Source organism: Paramormyrops kingsleyae, chromosome 18, assembly GCF_048594095.1.
Source record: "Paramormyrops kingsleyae isolate MSU_618 chromosome 18, PKINGS_0.4, whole genome shotgun sequence".
Classification (NCBI taxonomy): Eukaryota; Metazoa; Chordata; class Actinopteri; order Osteoglossiformes; family Mormyridae; genus Paramormyrops; species Paramormyrops kingsleyae.
This window is the reverse complement of record NC_132814.1, coordinates 5,283,228-5,301,365: the sequence shown is the minus strand read 5'-3', so window position 1 is coordinate 5,301,365 and position 18,138 is coordinate 5,283,228. Positions and strand designations below refer to the sequence as shown.

Genomic DNA, 18,138 nt, shown 5'->3' with positions numbered 1-18,138 from the left:
TGAGTGTGAATCCCAGCTCTGTCTTTCATCTCGAGTCATGAGTCTGGAAGGAGTTTCTGCTGCAGAGTGTTGCATGGATGATCTGTGAAGATTCTGACCTGGGCAAATGGTGCAGATGCTCCCTAGGTTACATTGGGGTTACGTTCCGATAAACTTATCATAAGGCAAAAATATCATATGCCGAAAATGCAATTTAATACAGGAAACTAACCTGGCTTAACTTAGGGCTTGGGGGGGGGGCGGTGGGTGTCCTTTCCTCATATGCTCCCCCATATTTTAACGACACCTTAGTTCACAGACATGTACACCATCAATGATCAAGGTGGATGGGGGGCGGACAGGGTGGGGGGTCTTGGGTGTGGCGGTGGTGGTGGGCGCTGGCGGGTGGGTCGGGGTAGCCAGGGGCGGGGGTGCCTGGTGGCTCTCAGGGCGTTCCCCTGGTCCCCCAGGTGGGGGTTCTTGGGGGGGGTGCAGGTCTCCCTGGGGCTGGCGGGGCCCCCGCGGGGTGTGTGGGTGGACCGGCGTGCTGCCGCCTGTGGCCATGGGGCTCCTAGCTCGTGCTCGCCGGTGGGGGGCACACAGTGCCTCCCCCCTCTGCCTCCTTGGGCGGACGCGCAGCCCTCCATTGGCGGGAGGCCCGGGTTCCTGGCCGCTGGGGGGCTCCGGGGCGGCGTTGTTGTGGCCTCACACACCCATTAGGAATCATTCCATGTTAACCTGCACACTCATACATACACTCACAACACACAAACATACACACATGCACACACACACACACACGTATATATGCACACACACACACACATACATGCACATTCACATCCACCATCATAGCCTAGCCTGTACCTTACCTCATACATGCTTAGAACATTTTTCATTAGCCTACAGTAGGGCAAAATCATTAACACAAAGCCTATTTTATAATGAAGCGTTGAATATTTCCTGTAATTTATTGAATAATAAACTGAAAGTGGAAAACAGAATGGAATTGGAATACCCAATGTAAAGTCAAAATATAGTAACATGGACCATTGTAACGAGGGGAGCGTCTGTACTTGGATTTCACAGCTCTGCTGACTTGTAATCCGACACCCAGTAGGGGTCAGCAGGGAAGACAAACTGTCATTCGTTCTCTGTCACAAGTGGTTTTCTCCATGGTTCATTTGTCTTAACAATGTCATTTTTGCTTAACAATGAACAGTAGAATGTGAAGCAGTGATCAGGGATGCAGTCTTTGTTCCATTTCCTCCTTGCACTTTCTCTGCTCATTACTGACCAGCAGGTGGCACCACTGACCCCAGAACCTTCGTAACATCTGAATATCGGGCTTCGTGCAAAGGTGACGTTATATACATTTGACTTAGGACCTTCACAAGCAGGCAGTTGTACGTTTCTAAAAAGAGTTTAACTGTATTAAGACCAACATATAAATGAAAAAGACATGAACTTATACATTTATAGTTTATGTTGCTTTATTTACATTTAATCATGTCACGTAATGATGTTGAGAAATATGTTAAGGGTGGACACAGTTTGAAGACGGAAAATATACTCATACATGCTCATTTCATTATCATATACTCATTTTCTACACTAACTGATATGAAATAGCAATTTGAGTTAGACTTGTCTTATTCTGTGGTGCGATTAAGTAATTTATTCCAGGGTAAAGTTCTTATTTCTTCTCTGCCTGAGAATTTTCCTTGCAGCCCAGCCAGTATTTAGCAATGGATCGTGGGTAGCGAGGGTTCGCATAGTCCACTCTTTTGGTGTGCAAATTCACTCTGTAATATTTATCTGAAAACAACAACATCAAGAGAAAGTTGAGAAAAATAATGAATAAACAAGCTGTGATAAGTGATACGTTTCCAAACAGACACAGAATGGAGTGTGATAAATATGGTTTGGTGATAAATTGTTTTTATTATTATCTGTCCATCTTACATAACCATCCAGTACAGGCAGCACAAGGAAGGGATTTCCCCTGAACTGGATGGCAGTCCATGAGGTAGGCCAGTGTTTCCCAAACCAGTCCTCGGGGATCCTCAGACAGTCCTGGTAGGAAGCTGGGAAGGAGCAAAAATGTGGACCGTCTGAGGGTCCCCAGGACTGAGTTGAGAAACACTAGAGTAGAGGCCGGGATCCCCTAAATTATAAGATACACACACATAGTGGGTGATTTAGAGACACCATTTTGCCAAAGGTGTTGCCCAGCATGTTCAGAAACCCTATAGAATCCCTGAAATATAGGGAGGACTTTGTCTCAAACCGCAGGGGTTGGGGGTTTGAATCCCATCTCTGCTGTGTGTGTGTGTGTGTGGTCCAGGTATACTTTACCTTGTGGGAACCAAATGTCCCCACAACATGATGAATATCCGTTATTTTTACTTTATGGGGACCAGTTATGGGCTGATATTTATGCCACTAGAAACTTGAATATGAATAGTGTATATTTGAATCTGCAGATGTTGCATTAAAAAACTGAATCTGAATTTATTAGTTTGAATCTGAATTACATTAACTTGAAACTGCATTTATCCTAACTAGAAAATTTTCAGTCCGCAAATTCAATTTCAATTTATTGAGACGCACATCCGGGTCCTTGAGGAAAAGTAATCGACCACAGGTTCACAACGCGACTCATTTCCACGTTCACGACAGTTCTGCAGGTCGGGTAAAGTGGAAGCGTGTGCCGGGGATCACCACAGATCTCACGGTCAATACAGTAGCGCTTTAATTTCTCCACTTTGAGCACTGCTTATACAGATCACCATATTAAACGCCAGTTCAACTGATGCTCCTGGTTATTAGCACAGTAGACAGACCGCTGTAGACAGACCAGAAGCATAACACTTCAAACCCGCTTTATAACTTTACATTTAGATCCATACAGGGGTACGTGTATCGATGCACTCGCATGTTGTGTTTTTTTTCCATGCCAGGAGCCGCTTGTGTAGATCTTCAGATCCAACCCTTATTGTAACAGTGAGGTTACAGCCAAGGCTGGACACCCTGCAGAAGTGTGTCCAATACTGTTTTACACTACTTTTTATACATTTTCTTATCGTGTAACAATATCTCGTCACTTAAGCATCATCATTTCTTCGACCATTCACCATCGTTGTTTTCTCCTTTGATCCACACCCCTAGGTAATAAGTTTGTCAATCATCTCTTACTGTTTGGTCCCTCGGCTGAACATACTGGTGGCGTGACCATCTTTAGCTGTTTTTTTTTTAAATACCCAGCCGTGAACTTTTGATGAACTCAGGCGAATCCCTTCCTTCAGTAGCAAACCATGGCAACTTCAGCTTGTTGCACATTGTCTGGCTAGATGGTTAATAATATATTTGTCCTTCAACATAGTGATGAGCTGCAGCACTTATAAAGTACATATTCATACATCAAAGGCTAACAAAATAGCTAACAGATACAGAAACTTCTAAGCCAACACAAGGTGCTAATTCATACTTGTTTTTCCCCACATTGTGCACAGCAGTGATTGGTCTGCATTCTCTGAAGGTTACAAAGTCACTCTCTGCACAGTTTACATCAGCTTCTTATAGAGTCCTAATGATTACATTCTCTCTACATTATGAAGTGCTAAATAATATTCCATACTCGCATATTAGAAATTAATACTGACTTCCGCCTCATATCGGCGAGATGAATATTTTAAAAGATATTTAGCACAAATACTGCTAGAAAGCCACATGAGATGAACAGGTGAGCCATAACTTAAACTAAACTAGAAGTAAAATTCATATCCCTAGCTAGTTTTGCGTTAGTCTACCATATTAACATAAACTAGCAGTGCCAGAAATCGTTCATTTGACCACATATACTACCATACTAACCAGACCAATGGTTAATGTTTATGCTATCGCTTGTGTATATAAAGCTTATTCTCATACATGTCATAAGGTAATGCAGACCCGCAGAACTGTCGTAAACCTGGAAATGAGTTGCGTTGTGAATCTGCGGTCGATTACTTTTCCTCAAGGACCCGGATGTGCGTCTCAATAAATTGAAATTGAATTTGTGAACTGAAAATTTTCCAGGTAGGATAAATGCAGTTTTAAGTTATTGGAGTTCAGATTTAAACTAATAAATTCAGATTCAGTTTTTTAATGCAACTACTGCAGATTCAGAAATACACTATTCATATTCAGTTTCTTGTGGCACAAATATCAGCCCATAGCCAGTTTCCTGGTCCCCATATGAGAAAACTCTATTTTATAAAAATCCGTGAATTTTATAAAAAATTTTCCCATATAAATGAATGAGCCCACAAAGATATGTTTACACGACTGTGTGTGTGTGTGTGTGTGTGTGTGTGACAGAGGTTTTTGCATGTCCTCCCTGTGTCACATGAGTTTTATCCTGCATTGCCAAGGCAAGCAGTTAGGCTAATTGGTGTCTCTAAATTACCAATAGTGTATGATTGTGAGTGTGTGCATATAGACATGTCATAAAACAATGGGTTTAAACCCCCCCGATCAGTCACATAGCCAGGTAAAGTTACGAGTGTGAACCCGCTCCCCGGGAGTTGTTGGACCCTGTTTCAGGCTAAGCCTTAATGTGTGGAGGCGTCTCCCCTGCATTGGTCTGATATTGGGTCGACATTTTCGGTTTTTACCTTCCTTGAAGAAGTAGACGTTCTGCACTGGTTGGCGCGTCTGCTCGACCTCGAGGTCATCTGTGTCCCACATCCCATATCTGTAATCGAAATAATCATAGTCCTGCACTGGGAGGCGCTGTCTCCGGCCCTTCTTGCCTTTCTTTCTCCCCCGTCGGCTGCTCCTGGTGAACCGTCCCTTGGCCAAAGTTGGGGCTTCAACGGAGGTCGCCGAGAGCTCTTGGGTGGGGGCAGCACTTAGGTAGAATCGCCCCATCATCACAGCATCCACAGGGCTCTGGATGCCCACCCAGTCCTGATTGATTGGACGGGGGCCAAGCTGATGTCCTTGGACTGGGTGTATAACAGAACACCATAGCATGGGTCAAAGGTCATAGGTTAAAGCTTAATCCTGTCCTCAGATACAGTGACTGAATCTCAATATGTATACTTGACCGTACTTGTGTTCTTGTGTACCCATTTTACGTCATCTTCAACTGTCGAAGACCAGTTCCAATACTAATAACACAAGTACAGAGGATGGTAAAAATCCGTGGATGTCGTTCTTGCTCTGCTCTAAACATCAAGGATGCATCGGTTGCATCCTCGCAGAACGAGACCAATCCCATGATTCCTTGCGCCCCAAGTTAATTCTTGGAAGGCAAGTTAACAAGACCGGTCTTCCCAAGACTACAAGTATGGTCTTTGTGTTCTTGATATTGAGATAAGCCCTGTGGCTGTTGTGGTAGCACAGCTCCTTCTATAGCTTCCTTTTAAATTATAAATCCTTTATTTGTCATTTGCACAAGTACACTGGAATTCTTTTCCTCGACTACCATATCTTGCTCTCCATAGTTTGGAGATTCCAGTGCAGGGTAAGCCAATGTCCGGCACCCCAGGAGCTGGGGGTGAAGGGAATCATTAAAAGCCCCACGGATATATGACTGCTCTGCCAAGGCTGGGGCTTAAACCGGCAATCTTCTGATCACTAGTACAGCGACTTCACCGTCTTATCCCACACATTCACACATGCAGGGCCCTTACAGCCTTGGAACAGCATGCTGAGCAGCTCCTCCCACTTGTCACAGTACTGGTCGGCGAAGTTGGTGAAGAGAACAGATGGGGCGGCCTTGGTCATCTCCGCACACTCCTTGTGGGATGGCTGGTTCTTGAACTCGTATTGATAGTATTGGTCACCTGTGAGCGCCATTGCATCAGACATTATGTTGAAACACGTGTGGCAGTAACTATAATTCCTCTTTCAGTTAAAAAATGAGAACTGGCTAATGCTTGAGGACAGATAAGGTATGAGGTTGTACTATAGTACCAGTCAAAACTTTGGACACGCCAAGACGCCTACAAAGTGAGTCATTTCACATGACCTGGCCACCTGACCTAAACACAGTAGAAATGGTTTTGGAGGAGTTTGACCACAGACTGAAGGAAAAGAGGCCAATGAGAGCTCAGCATATCTGGGCCCTCCTTCAGAACAGCTGGAAAAGCATCCCAGGAGGCCACCTCACGAAACTGGTGTAGAGGAGACAGTAGGGTCAGACAGTTCCTGGAGCAACTGGGGCAAGAGCCTTGGTCAAGGGCCCAAGGCAGGATCACTCTATAATCTATATATATATATATTAGTACAGAGGATCCCGAGTTCAGAATCCAAGATGGCTGCGCCCTTTATCAACAGAAGGGGAAGTTGTAGTTTTATACTGTTTAAGCACTACTTCTCATTTGTGGCTCATTAAATCTGTTGCACACACTATACCGTCCTACTTATCTGTGAACATGCTGCTACGGAGTTTTATACGTAAAGCACGGCACGTAATGTGTTATCAACTGATTTTGTTAACAATGGCAATTAACCGGGCTAGAATTGGATTTCATGATTAGTCGGATTATTTGTTGGATTTACGGTAGTTCGTGCTAATTGTAAGTGAACGAAGATAAAGACCATTTAAACTGAGGTACCTTAAATCCGACAAGTTGTCCAGCTAAGCAAAAAATCTTGCTTTTTGATATGGGTCCATGGTATTGCACTTCTGTGGCAGATGGAATGCATCCGACTCGTGTTCAAGATGTTCAATAGACATGTTAAGTGCATAGTCTGTTCGCTCATGCAAAATGAAATGTGATTAATATAGATTAAAAATGAATGATATTTAATAGTGATTAATCGAAATTAATCCACAGCAACCCTGTGATTAATCTAATAAAAAATTTGAATCATTTGACAGCACTAATATATATATATATATATATTCTACAATGCAGATAATAGTACAAATAGTAAAAACCTTTCTATGGATGTGTCCAAACTTTTGACGGGTACTGTACGTAAATCACTGCTCTTGCCATATCTAAACGGCTCCTTTCTGATTATGACAGAGCTTACTGTGTTTACATTCATTCATTGGACTGGACACACAAATCACTTCTCTTGGTTCATCTTGCCCTAGCTGTCATGCAGACATGACATAGGTGTGCAGTACCCTTGAAGAAGTAGACCTTCTCTTTGCGACGATACCCTGGTGACGGAACTGCAAAAGCGGCATCTACATCATCAGGGATGTTACTGAATCCAACAGAGATGTCCCGGGGGTAATCCTCATCCAGGACATCGCCATCAAACCGCCAGTACTTGTTGCCCTGGGTTTGGGTGGGTGAGAGTTAGGGAGCGTGTGAAAATTCACTCACAGCATTTGTTACATTCACTACAAACACAGATTCGACCCCAAACCATTCAGGTTTTAAGAGACCAAACCTTGAAAATGTAGGTTTTCCCCTGACAGTTGATGCGGGTGAAAGCAGCATTTATGGGGCCTTCGATGCCCCACACATCCTTGATGAGCTTGGGGTACCCGGGCATTACTGCCTTGTCATCCAGCTCAAAGAAGTACTCCCCTGGAGAAAGGCAAGGCACAGTAAGAGACTTCATCTCTCCCACAAGTATTTAGCTTGTTTTGATCCATCAAGTTCCATATTTCACCAAGACTCTGGTTAGGATTCCAGTCAAAGTCAAGATTCAGGATTCAAGATGCCTATTTGTCATATGCATGAACGCAGTGGTATGTCAGCAGTGAAATGAAATTGCAGCTATTCCAGACTGTGCAGCAAACAAGGCAGAGGATAACAAAAATAAAAATCATGTGAGTTAGCAAAATAAGTATTTAAGAAGAAAGATAAAAAAGATATTAAATGCTATTTGAGAAAATATTTAAAGTGCAGGTTGCAGTTGTAGCTTGTTTTACTGTTTATTTGGTGGTGATCCTAATGGCTTGGAGGTTTAAGCTTCTTCTCAGCCTCTCGGTCCCGGCCATAAGGCTCCGGAGGAGGCTACCTAAGCGTAGCCAATGGAAGAGTTGATGGCATGGGAGCCGAATGTCTTTGATAATCACTTATAGTGCCTATTTTTTTCCACATCAACCTTGCAGATTGCAGTTCCTCACTGCAAATCAGCATCTGTCTGCCTGTTAATTTATACATTCTGCACAAATTATAGTTCCACAATATGTAGTAATGATGGTCAAATGAAGCTTTATGAACCATTTTCTCTATTTTTTGACCCCACTAGATGGCACAGTTGGTTTGCTTTGGGGCATGAATTGAAGCCTTTTTGAATAGAGAGCACCATCTAGTGGTGTAAGAAAATACAGCGATTGGCTCATGAAGCTTCATTTGGCCAACACTAGTAGGTCAGTGAGCTTGCCTGCACTCACCCCTGAATGCATAGATGGATCCATTCTTGAGCTGCATGAAGGCGTCAAATGGTCGACCACTGCAGGTGGCAGCATCCGGGTCCGGCTCACCGGGGGGAGTGATGGCCGGCTCCTCGGTGACGGTCACATTCTGCTCGTCGCTCTCCTCATCAGGGCCCGCAAAGGTATCACCCCTGGCTGTGCAGAGGAGCTCTGTTGGGGTAATTCTGTCCTCAGGCACAGGGAAGCGAGCGGACAGGCGGCACGGCACGGCGTCCGCAGGGCTTACACTTCCCGCGGCACGTCTCCTCGTAATCTGTGCAGCAGCTGCTGTAGAACTTGCAGAGGCTGTCGCATTGGCACTTTATGGTTGCGTCAAAGCCTTTGTCGCAGCGGCCCACACAGGACTCTGAGGATGGAAGGGGCCAAAGACCTCACGATCACCCCACGTGCTCTGCCCCGAGAACTCACATGCCCCAAAGGGGTGTTAGGTTATCACTAATTATTCTCGTTAATATTAACAACAGTGTGTACATTTGGTATACTGTTCATAAGAATGTATCCCAACCTCCTAGGCAAGACAACCAGAGGTGCAATAAAGAGGGGAAGTTAGGATGATTCCAAGGGGCCCTAAAAAATTTGGAACATAATTGGTTTGGTCTGGGTTGGGGGTCCAATATGATATGCTTGTCACGCCCTGCTCCGTCCGCTCCTGATGTGTGCCACGCCCCCTCATTATCCACGTGTGCTTTCCCGATCGTGCCCAGCTGTTCCTTGTTATGTCGGCTTGTCTTCTGCATTTAGTCCGCGTCTGAGTCAGTCTTCCCCAGATCTGTCATTGATGTTTGTTGATGTGCTTTCCCCGGTCCTGTCTTCTGGAATAAACCCCGTTTGCCTGCATTTTCGGCTTGCTTTGCCTGCTTCCCGGCTCGCTCGCTCGCTCGCTCTCCAGTCGCTCACCTGGTCACAACAGAATGACAGATCTCCACAACGCACCTCCGCAGGTCGACGATCAACGCGTCGACCTGCTCCACGAGGTGCTCTACTGGCTCCACCAGCCGGAGGTCCGGGAGGACTCCGGACTGCTGGTGTTAGCCAGCACGAGCGGGACCCTCCTCCAGGAGGTCACGCCGCTCACAGCAGCGCCTGTCATGGCGGAGGTTCGGGAGAACCTCCGGCGGCTCGTCGAGGGGGTAACAGAGAAGCGGCTCCAGCCGCTCACGCTCCCTGCAACAACCGCGGTTGCTGACGCCGCAAGGCCCGCGGCCCCACCTGCTGAAGCTGCCGCCGATCCGCCCGCGGCAACGCTCGCCCTCTCCGAGGTTACCCCGCCTCCATCGTCATGCCCCAGCCGCAAGAAGAAAAAGAAGCGGAAGGGGAAAGGAGAAGCAGCCGCCCCGACGCTCTTATTGGGGGCTTGCTCCTTACTCCCCGCCTGGGAGCTACCCAGGGAGCATGACAGCTCACCGCCCGCCTGGGATGACACCGCCTCTGCCCGCCTTGCCAGCTTCCCCGCGGAGAAGCCACCTCCGCTGGAGGCGTATTTTTACCGGCCGGAGCGTCTGGGGCACGGCGGCATACGCGCTGTTAGGGACGCTATCCTTCGGGTCCCTAGATCCCTTAAAGGGACGCCGCATACGCGCTCAGCACCCCTCCTACCTGCTCCGGACCAGTCCGATCCGGACCTGCCTGCTGCCGCCGCCGCTCTGCCCGCGGCAACGTCCGCTGCTGCTGCCGCCGCCGATCTGCCTGCGGCAACGCCCGCTGCCGATCTGCCCGCGGCAACGCCCGCTGCTGCTGCCGCCGCCGATCTGCCCGCGGCAACGCCCGCTGCTGCTGCCGCCGCCGATCTGCCCGCGGCTGCGCTGCCTGCTGCCGCCGCCGATCTGCCCGCGGCTGCGCTGTCTGCTGCCGCCGCCGATCTGCCTGCAGTACCGCCTGTCCAGCCTGTCCAGCCTGTCCAGACTGTCCTGCCTGTCCTGCCTGACCCGCCTGCTGCAGCTGCCACCACTCTGGCTGCGGCGCCCGCCGCGGTGGCCCCTGCTGGCCGCGTGCTGGCGGCGCCTGCTGCGGCGCCCCCTGCTGGCCTAGAGACTGCAGCGCCTGACGTGGTGCCCCCTGCTGGCCGCGTGATGGCGGCGCCCCCTGCTGGCCAAGTGACTGCAGCGCCCGCCGAGGCGCCCCCTGCTGGTCACATGCCCGCAGTGCTGGCGGCCCCGCCTGCGGCCACGCCTGCGGCTCTGGCGGCCTCGCCTGCGGCCACGCCCGCGGCTCTGGCTGCTCTGTCTGGGGCCACGCCTGCAGCTCTAGTTGCCGCTCAGCCCAAGGTGCCTGCCGGGGCGCCCTCTGCTGGACTCACGCCCCAGGTGTCTGCTGAAGCGCCCCCTGCGGCTGCTAGCCGTCCGCTCGAGGACACCGCTACGGCCGCAGCGCCCCCTGCTGCTGAGGGCCACTCACCAGAAGAGGCCGCTCTGCCCGTCCAGCCCGGCTCTTCCGTCCTGCCCGTCCAGCCCGGCTCTTCCGTCCTGCCCGTCCAGCCCGACTCGTCCGTCCTGCCCGTCCAGCTCGGCTCTTCTGTCAGCACGCCAGCCACGCCCTCGGCTCTGGCCGCGCTGCCTGCCGTCGCCGCTCTGCCCGCGGCACCGCCTGCTGCCGTCGCCGCTCTGCCCGCGGCACCGCCTGCTGCCGCCGCCGCTCTGCTCGCGGCAATTCCTGCGGCTGCCACAGCACCGCTGGTCCAGCCTGACCCACTCATCCTGCCTGCAGTCCCTGCAGCTACTGAGGCGGCCCCCACTGGCCCAGTGACTGAGGCGCCCCCTGCTGGCCGCACGCCCGAGGTGCCCGCAGAGGCGCCCCCTGCTGGCCGCACGCCCGAGGTGCCCGCAGAGGCGCCCCCTGCTGGCCGCACGCCCGAGGTGCCCGCAGAGGCGCCCCCTGCTGGCCGCACGCCCGAGGTGCCCGCAGAGGCGCCCCCTGCTGGCCGCATGCCCAAGCCAGTCTCGCCTGACCTGCCCGTCCAGTCCGGCCAGCCCTGCTCGCCGGTCCTGCCCGTCTCGCCTGTCCTGTCCGGCCAGCCCTGCTCGCCGATCCTGCCCGTCTCGCCTGTCCTGTCCGGCCAGCCCTGCTCGCCGGTCCTGCCCGTCTCGCCTGTCCTGTCCGGCCAGCCCTGCTCGCCGGTCCTGCCCGTCTTGCCTGTCCTGCCGGCACCTGAACTGCCTGTCCTGCCGGCTCTCGACCTGCCTGTCTCGCCTGTCCTGCCGGCACCTGACCTGCCCGTCTCGCCTGACCTGCCCGTCTCGCCTGACCTGCCCGTCTCGCCTGTCTTGCCTCCGGCTGCATCGCCGGCTGCTGCCGCTGCTCTGCCCACGGCAGCCCCTGTTGGCAGCTCGCCGGTCCAGCCCTGCTTGCCTGTCCAGCCCTGCTTGCCTGTCCAGTCCTGCTCGCCTGCGGCTCCGCCGGCTGCAACGGCCACGCCCGGGGTCCCGCCTGAGGCTCTGACTCCTGTCCCCATGGGGGACCTTGAGTGGGATCCCTCGGGGATCCGATTGCTGGGTTCCCCCGACCCAGGCGGGCACCGGTCTCCTACACCGGTGCCCCTGAGAGGAGAAGCCCGGCAGGCCCGCCTGTCTGTGTCCAGCAAAGGGAGGGGACACAAACGTCGGGTCCGGGTCCCGCCCTCCCTGCCCCCTGGCTCGCCCTTGCGCCCCCTGGCCGTGGCTCGGTGGCTGCCTGCGGGTCCTACGGCTCCGGCTCGGCTGTCGCCTCCGGGTCCCCCTCCGGTGCCTCGTCGCCCGCCTGCGGTCCCTCCGTCGGCGCCTCGTCGGCTGCCTCCGGGCCCCCCCGCTTCGGCTGGGCGTCGGACGGCGCCTTCCCTGGCTCCGGCTGCGCCTCCGCCTGTTGCGGCTTCCCCCTTCTGCCTGCCTGCGCCGGGGTTCCCTCCTGCTCCCTCCTCGTTTCCTTTGTCGGTCCCTCCGTCTGTCTCCTTGTCCCCTGTGTGGTCCCCTCCTGCTCCGGCCTCCCTTCCGCCTGCGGCCCCTGCGGCTGCCTTCCCTCGCCCGCCTGGGTTCCCTTGGGCTCCCCTGCTTCCTCCTCCCTTTCCTTCCGTCCCGCCTGTTTCTGCTCCTCGTCCCTCTGTGTCTCCTCCGTTCCCTTCTGGTCCCTTTGTCCCGCCTGTCTTTGCTCCTCGTCCCTCGGTGTCTCCTGTGTTCACTCCTCGCCCTGTTGTTCCTCCGTTTTCTGTCCCCTCTGTGTCTCCTGTCTCTGTCTGCCTGTCCGCGTTTCCTGTTCTTTGTCGGGTCCTGTCTTTCGTTTCTTCCTTGTTCTTGTTCTGTGTTTCGGTCTTGTTCCCTGTTCTTCGTTGATGGTTTTTGGTTTTGTCTTTCAGGTCCTGTTCCCCGGTCTCGTCTCGTCCGTCGCCTCCTCTCTGGCGCGCCCGGAGTGCGCGCCTTTGGGGGGGGGTTCTGTCACGCCCTGCTCCGTCCGCTCCTGATGTGTGCCACGCCCCCTCATTATCCACGTGTGCTTTCCCGATCGTGCCCAGCTGTTCCTTGTTATGTCGGCTTGTCTTCTGCATTTAGTCCGCGTCTGAGTCAGTCTTCCCCAGATCTGTCATTGATGTTTGTTGATGTGCTTTCCCCGGTCCTGTCTTCTGGAATAAACCCCGTTTGCCTGCATTTTCGGCTTGCTTTGCCTGCTTCCCGGCTCGCTCGCTCGCTCGCTCTCCAGTCGCTCACCTGGTCACAACAATGCTTTCTTGGGGCCCAAAATCTCTAGCGGGGCCTACGCTGACAGGACCTGCACATGGGCCACTATCAATCGCTACAAACTAATGAAAAAACAACCAGTTTCGAATCATGTCTGTTATTAACAGCTTAGCAACGAGTTGTAACCAGGGCTGTAGTCAGCTATGAGGCCACTGAGGTCCGGACCTCAGTAATTTTTTAAGAACTAAAAATAAAATTTGAAGCTAAATATTCATATGAATAGAAAATTAGGCTAATGTTTCACATAGATAATTAATACAAAATAAACAGCTTATTAATGGGATGGTATCATTAATGTGATTGTCGAGACCCACCCCCCATCCCTGGGTCCCGGACCTCTATTTTTCACTATTTTTCCAAACCCTGCTTACGGCCCTGATTGTAGCAAGTAATTCCAATAAATTGAGCAATTTATTAGGAATAACAATACAGTAGCCCATTAGTAAAGATAGACCAGCAAATAACATAGTTTAGCAGCAAGTAACATTGTATCAGAAGGTCCACAGGCAGCCAAATGCCCCAGCTGGCCAATCAGAGCTGTCCTACCTTCTGCGGCTTGAACAACGGCCAGCACCGCGGTCAGGAAGATCAGTGCCGGTTTCATGCCTCCTGTCCAGGCGAACATAAGCATGAACTGGGCTCTCAGGGCGACGGGAATGGGAATAAGATCGTCTGCCCTGTCAATCGATCGCTCCCAAAGTCACTAACCTCCCATTGTTTGCTGTAGGCTGATTCCCACATTTCAGGAAAGTAATCATTAAACTGACCAAAGTGCAGCTTTGTCTGTAAAAAATAGGATTTGTTTTATCCAATATTAGATAAAAATATATTGGCTATCAGTGGATATTTCTGATGCAAAAATATGGAGATGCAAGTAAAAAAATGTATTAATTGATGCGCTGAATGTAACTGAGGTACATCTCTTTTTCTACACTTCCATGCAACTTCCAAGTTAACGCCGGTGTTTGTGGTCAACCAATCAGCAAGCTGTCGCTGTAAGAGCCTCCCTAGTAGTTTGTGTTTGAACAAAAAGTACTTAGTCTGGAGAATTTACTAAAAAAGGGTTCTGGGACTGCCTCCAAGGAACTAAAATCAGGCTGAGTTCCTGCAGTATGAATTCATCAAAAGCCCCTGGCTCTGGAAAAAGGTTCCGGTTCCAGAAAAGAAAAGAAGGTCATTTCACACTGTCCAAAGCAAAAGAGTCCAATGGAAGTTGCTTTGGATGATAGCATCAGCTAAACAGCAACATAATGACAGTTACAGTGAGGGGAGTCGTGGCCTGAAGACACTGGGTCTGGTCCAAACTGCCAAGAGGGGACACCACAACCGAGTGACACAGCCCTGAGATGAAGTCTGAGGGTTGCTAGCACAATAAATATCGTATTTTCAAGAGATTCCAAAGATTTTTGGAGAGAGCCAATTTCCCAATTATCTTGGGCTAGATGCCAGATGCAGAAAAGCTGCCACTGCATTATTTTTGTATTTGTATTATTTGGTATTCATAACAGTTTGTATTTCTTGCCTTTGTGATTTTTTTTGTTAAACTTTCACGCTGCATTCAAATTCAAAATAAAAAGAGAGACCTGTCAGGATCTGTCTGTCATTTTCCTGTTTAGCCAGCAGGTGTCACTGGTCACCCTGTCCCTTCCTAATATGTCAATCACTTGCACCTGTCCCTTGTTAGTTTTGTATATATGTGTCGGCCCTTGGCTGATTCATCATTGTTGTCGGTGTAAGTAATGAGAGTGCTTGATGTCGATCCCAGACCCCTATTTTTGACCCCTCATGGTCCTTTATTTTGTTTCATCTGTATTTTGGTTTATAATAAATCCCCTTCAGTTAACCCAAAGGTTGCATTTAGATTGTTCCCCCATTTCATTGTGACAAAACGTTTTTTCCCCCCCTGGAGATGTTCCATGGCTCTGTGGGTTAGGACCCTGGGTCTGTGATCAGAAAGTTGTCGGTTCACATCCTGTGGCTAGTAGAGTCCATACTACTTTGACTCAGAAACAGTGCGTGAGTAATTTGAACACTTTAATACCAGTTGAAACCAGCTGATAAATTTTACTGGTTTCTCCTGGAACATATGCTCCTTCCTTATAGCACTCCTCCTTTTCAAGAAGCGTGTTTCTTCAGGAGGGTAAAGCTGGCATTGCGACATACAACAATAACTCACATTATGAGGCCAGTGACAGGGATTAGCAGGTCCATATATAACATTTTTATATGAAATAAGCTGTCATCATAAGTTTGTTAGTTCTCATATGTATGCATAAAAATTATCTTCTGTTAAACATTAATCTTCCCCAAAGGTTATAAAAAATCGCCCTGTACCTCCACATTTGGGCATGAAGGAATGTTACACAGAGAAAATGCATTCAGAGAACAGTGCAGGTGTTTGAAGTTCACCTGATCAGGCAGGAACAGCCTCCTGTTCTCTCACACACAGTGGGCTGTTGCTGCCAACACGTTAACCTGTTAGACTCAAATGATCAGCACAACCACGGCAGGCTTTTGTTTTACATTCTATTTATTTAGTAGACAATTTCTCAAAAGCGGTGAAGGGTTTGACAGTCCCCGTAGCATCTGAAGTTATCGGCCTTGCATAACAGTGACATCACTCTGCCGAGTTTGAGATTGAATCAGCAACCATCCAATCACAGGAACGGCATCCCAACCCACTGAGCAACACATTGCCTCACATTGTTGTTGTTTGCACCTTCGCATTAAAACCGTAGAACAGTTTTAGACATACTGCCATGCAGATGTACATGTCACAGTCACATGGCTGACATTTGCATAAAACATGCGACACCATGTAAAACATGCCTGAGATGTCAGGCAGATACCGTGCATTTCAGCAGCACCGGCACCCCGCTGATGTGGCCATGTGTCCAGAGCTTGGCCTGAGTCACCGCATGGTCGCAAGTTTCAGTGCAATTCTTTCATTTGGGTCATTTTGATACATCGACCCAACGTTACATCATCTTGGACGGGCAGAGGAGTCAAAGTTTAGCTTTAACAGCATTTTGCATTTTATGTGGGACTTGTAAATCGCCAGTATGTTTTTCACAAGGACGGAAAACTACTACTAAATGGTAAAAAGACTTTTTTCTTACACGCTGAATTGCATCAGTCTTTAATTTCTATCATTCATCCACCAAAGAAAGCAGAATTTTATGCAAAGCAGCATTTTACAGAGAAGTCTCTCTCTCTCTCTCTCTCTCTCTCTCTCTGACACACACACACACACACGCATGCAGGTTTGTAATTATATCTTTGTGGGAACTCTCCATTCATTTCTATGGGGAAAACACTAGTCCCAACATGACGACCTTAACCCCTAACCAGCTCTAACCTTAACCATAAGTAACCAAAATAAATATGAGATTTTTTGTTTTTTGATTGCGGTGACAGATTTTTGTAGGGATCTGAAAAATGGTCCCCACAATGCAAAATAACAGCTTTTTATCACATTGTGGGGTAGATTTGGTCTCCACAATGTAATATAAACATAACACACACACACACACACACACACACATGTCTACAGTCTGTGCAGGAATGTCAATCATGGAATGCATTTCGAATTACATTTATGGGTCTTTGCAGAGACAACATCTCCGTGTAGAAGTTATTATGGGCCCAATGATGGATTGCAATCACCTGCCTGACTGCATAATCATCCTGCCATCATTCATTTAAAAGACCAAAATTCAATAAATCAATCAATCAATCAATTTATTTTATACAGTACATTTTCACAACAACACTTTGTCTCAAACACTTTACATTAACCCTACCTAGTGCCCCCAGAGAGCAAGCTAGGGGCAACAGGGACAAAACTCCCTCAAAGGAAGAAACCTTGGGAGGAACCAGCCTCAAAGGCAGAGCCCATCCCAATTGTATTAATTTATTATCAAAATGTATGACAGGAAGATCTCGGTTAGGTCTCTTCTAATGAATATGTGGTGTTGGTATACTGGTGTGTCTTGGGTTTGGTTCCTTCTAAACAGAGGTGGATAGTTCAGGTCCAGGAAGTAAAAATCCAGACCAAGTTAGTACTAACTAACCAGTTGAGCATCAAGAGTCACAGTCACGGAGTACTCAATTGATTGGTTGAAACAAAATCTTGGTCTGGATTTTTACTTTTGGGACCTGAACAATCCACTGCTGCTTCTAAAGCTGACAGGTTTTGGATTCTCTCATAGGAAATGCTTTGCCCTGGTCTGTTCAGGGAGCCTGCACATGTGATTCAGTCTTTATTTATGGGTCAGAGTGGCAGTTTTGCTAAAAAAAAAAAACTCTAGCAGCCAATTACCTCATAATTTAAGAAGTCATGCAGCCTTGAGATCAACGCTTGCGATCCCAAAAAGTCCTCCACATTTTTCATTGGTGGTCTCAGGGAGTTTTCCGCTCCCTTCTTCTGGGGTGCTGCACTTTGGCCATCCATGAGCCGATACTGAGAAGCTCTGTGTTGGTTTGTTGGGTCAAAGTGCACATTTTTCTGCAATAAGCTGCGCAGCTGTGGTCTGTTGACCATCTAGGCAAACACCCCTCCCATTCTGCAAAGCAGATTAATGATCCAACTCAGAAGGCACCAAAATCAAGCTCCAAAATAGTTTTTTGAAGCTTTTGTTTCTACTACCTTCTTACTGCAACTGCTGTGCCGCAAATATGCATGTTAATAAGTAGTCAAATTGTACATATTTCATTCACTAAAATATTCCCTGTACCAACTTGTCTTGTGTATGTATTGTATGATGAAGAGCCTCTAATAAGTGGAGATAAACTCCACATTAAGAAATGGTGTTTAATCTCAGATAATCAGGCAAAGTGAATGTCATTGTGTGAATAACATGTATAAGAACGTCCAGCTGTGTTTGTGTTATTAGTCATACATTTTTAGTACATTCTAACTGAATTGTCAGTAGTTCTAGAACATTCTATTTCTTGAATAGAATGAGGTTATCTGTCACTGACTATACAACACTACGGCAACAGTAAAAAGGCAAACAAGTTATCTAATCTAATATTTACACTGAGCTAAAAAGTAATAGA

General features: G+C 48.8%; 1 protein-coding gene across 2 annotated transcripts; it reads right to left on the bottom strand.

The window, feature by feature from the left end:
* Nucleotides 1-1,472: 1,472 nt before the first annotated feature.
* vtnb (vitronectin b) lies at nucleotides 1,473-13,989 on the bottom strand. 2 transcript variants are annotated; one of them, XM_072702096.1, is made up of 9 exons: nucleotides 13,786-13,989; nucleotides 13,624-13,686; nucleotides 8,604-8,723; nucleotides 8,336-8,512; nucleotides 7,381-7,520; nucleotides 7,109-7,265; nucleotides 5,661-5,813; nucleotides 4,638-4,970; nucleotides 1,473-1,797 (listed from the first exon to the last, which is right to left on the bottom strand). In XM_072702096.1, the coding sequence occupies exons 1-9, from the start codon at nucleotides 13,790-13,792 to the stop codon at nucleotides 1,676-1,678; spliced, it is 1,272 nt and encodes a 423-aa protein (XP_072558197.1). In that variant the 5' UTR covers nucleotides 13,793-13,989; the 3' UTR covers nucleotides 1,473-1,675. The 2 variants fall into 2 exon arrangements, with proteins under 2 accessions (XP_072558197.1, XP_072558196.1); XM_072702095.1 differs by lacking the exon at nucleotides 13,786-13,989 and having other exon boundaries at nucleotides 13,624-13,779.
* Nucleotides 13,990-18,138: the final 4,149 nt, after the last annotated feature.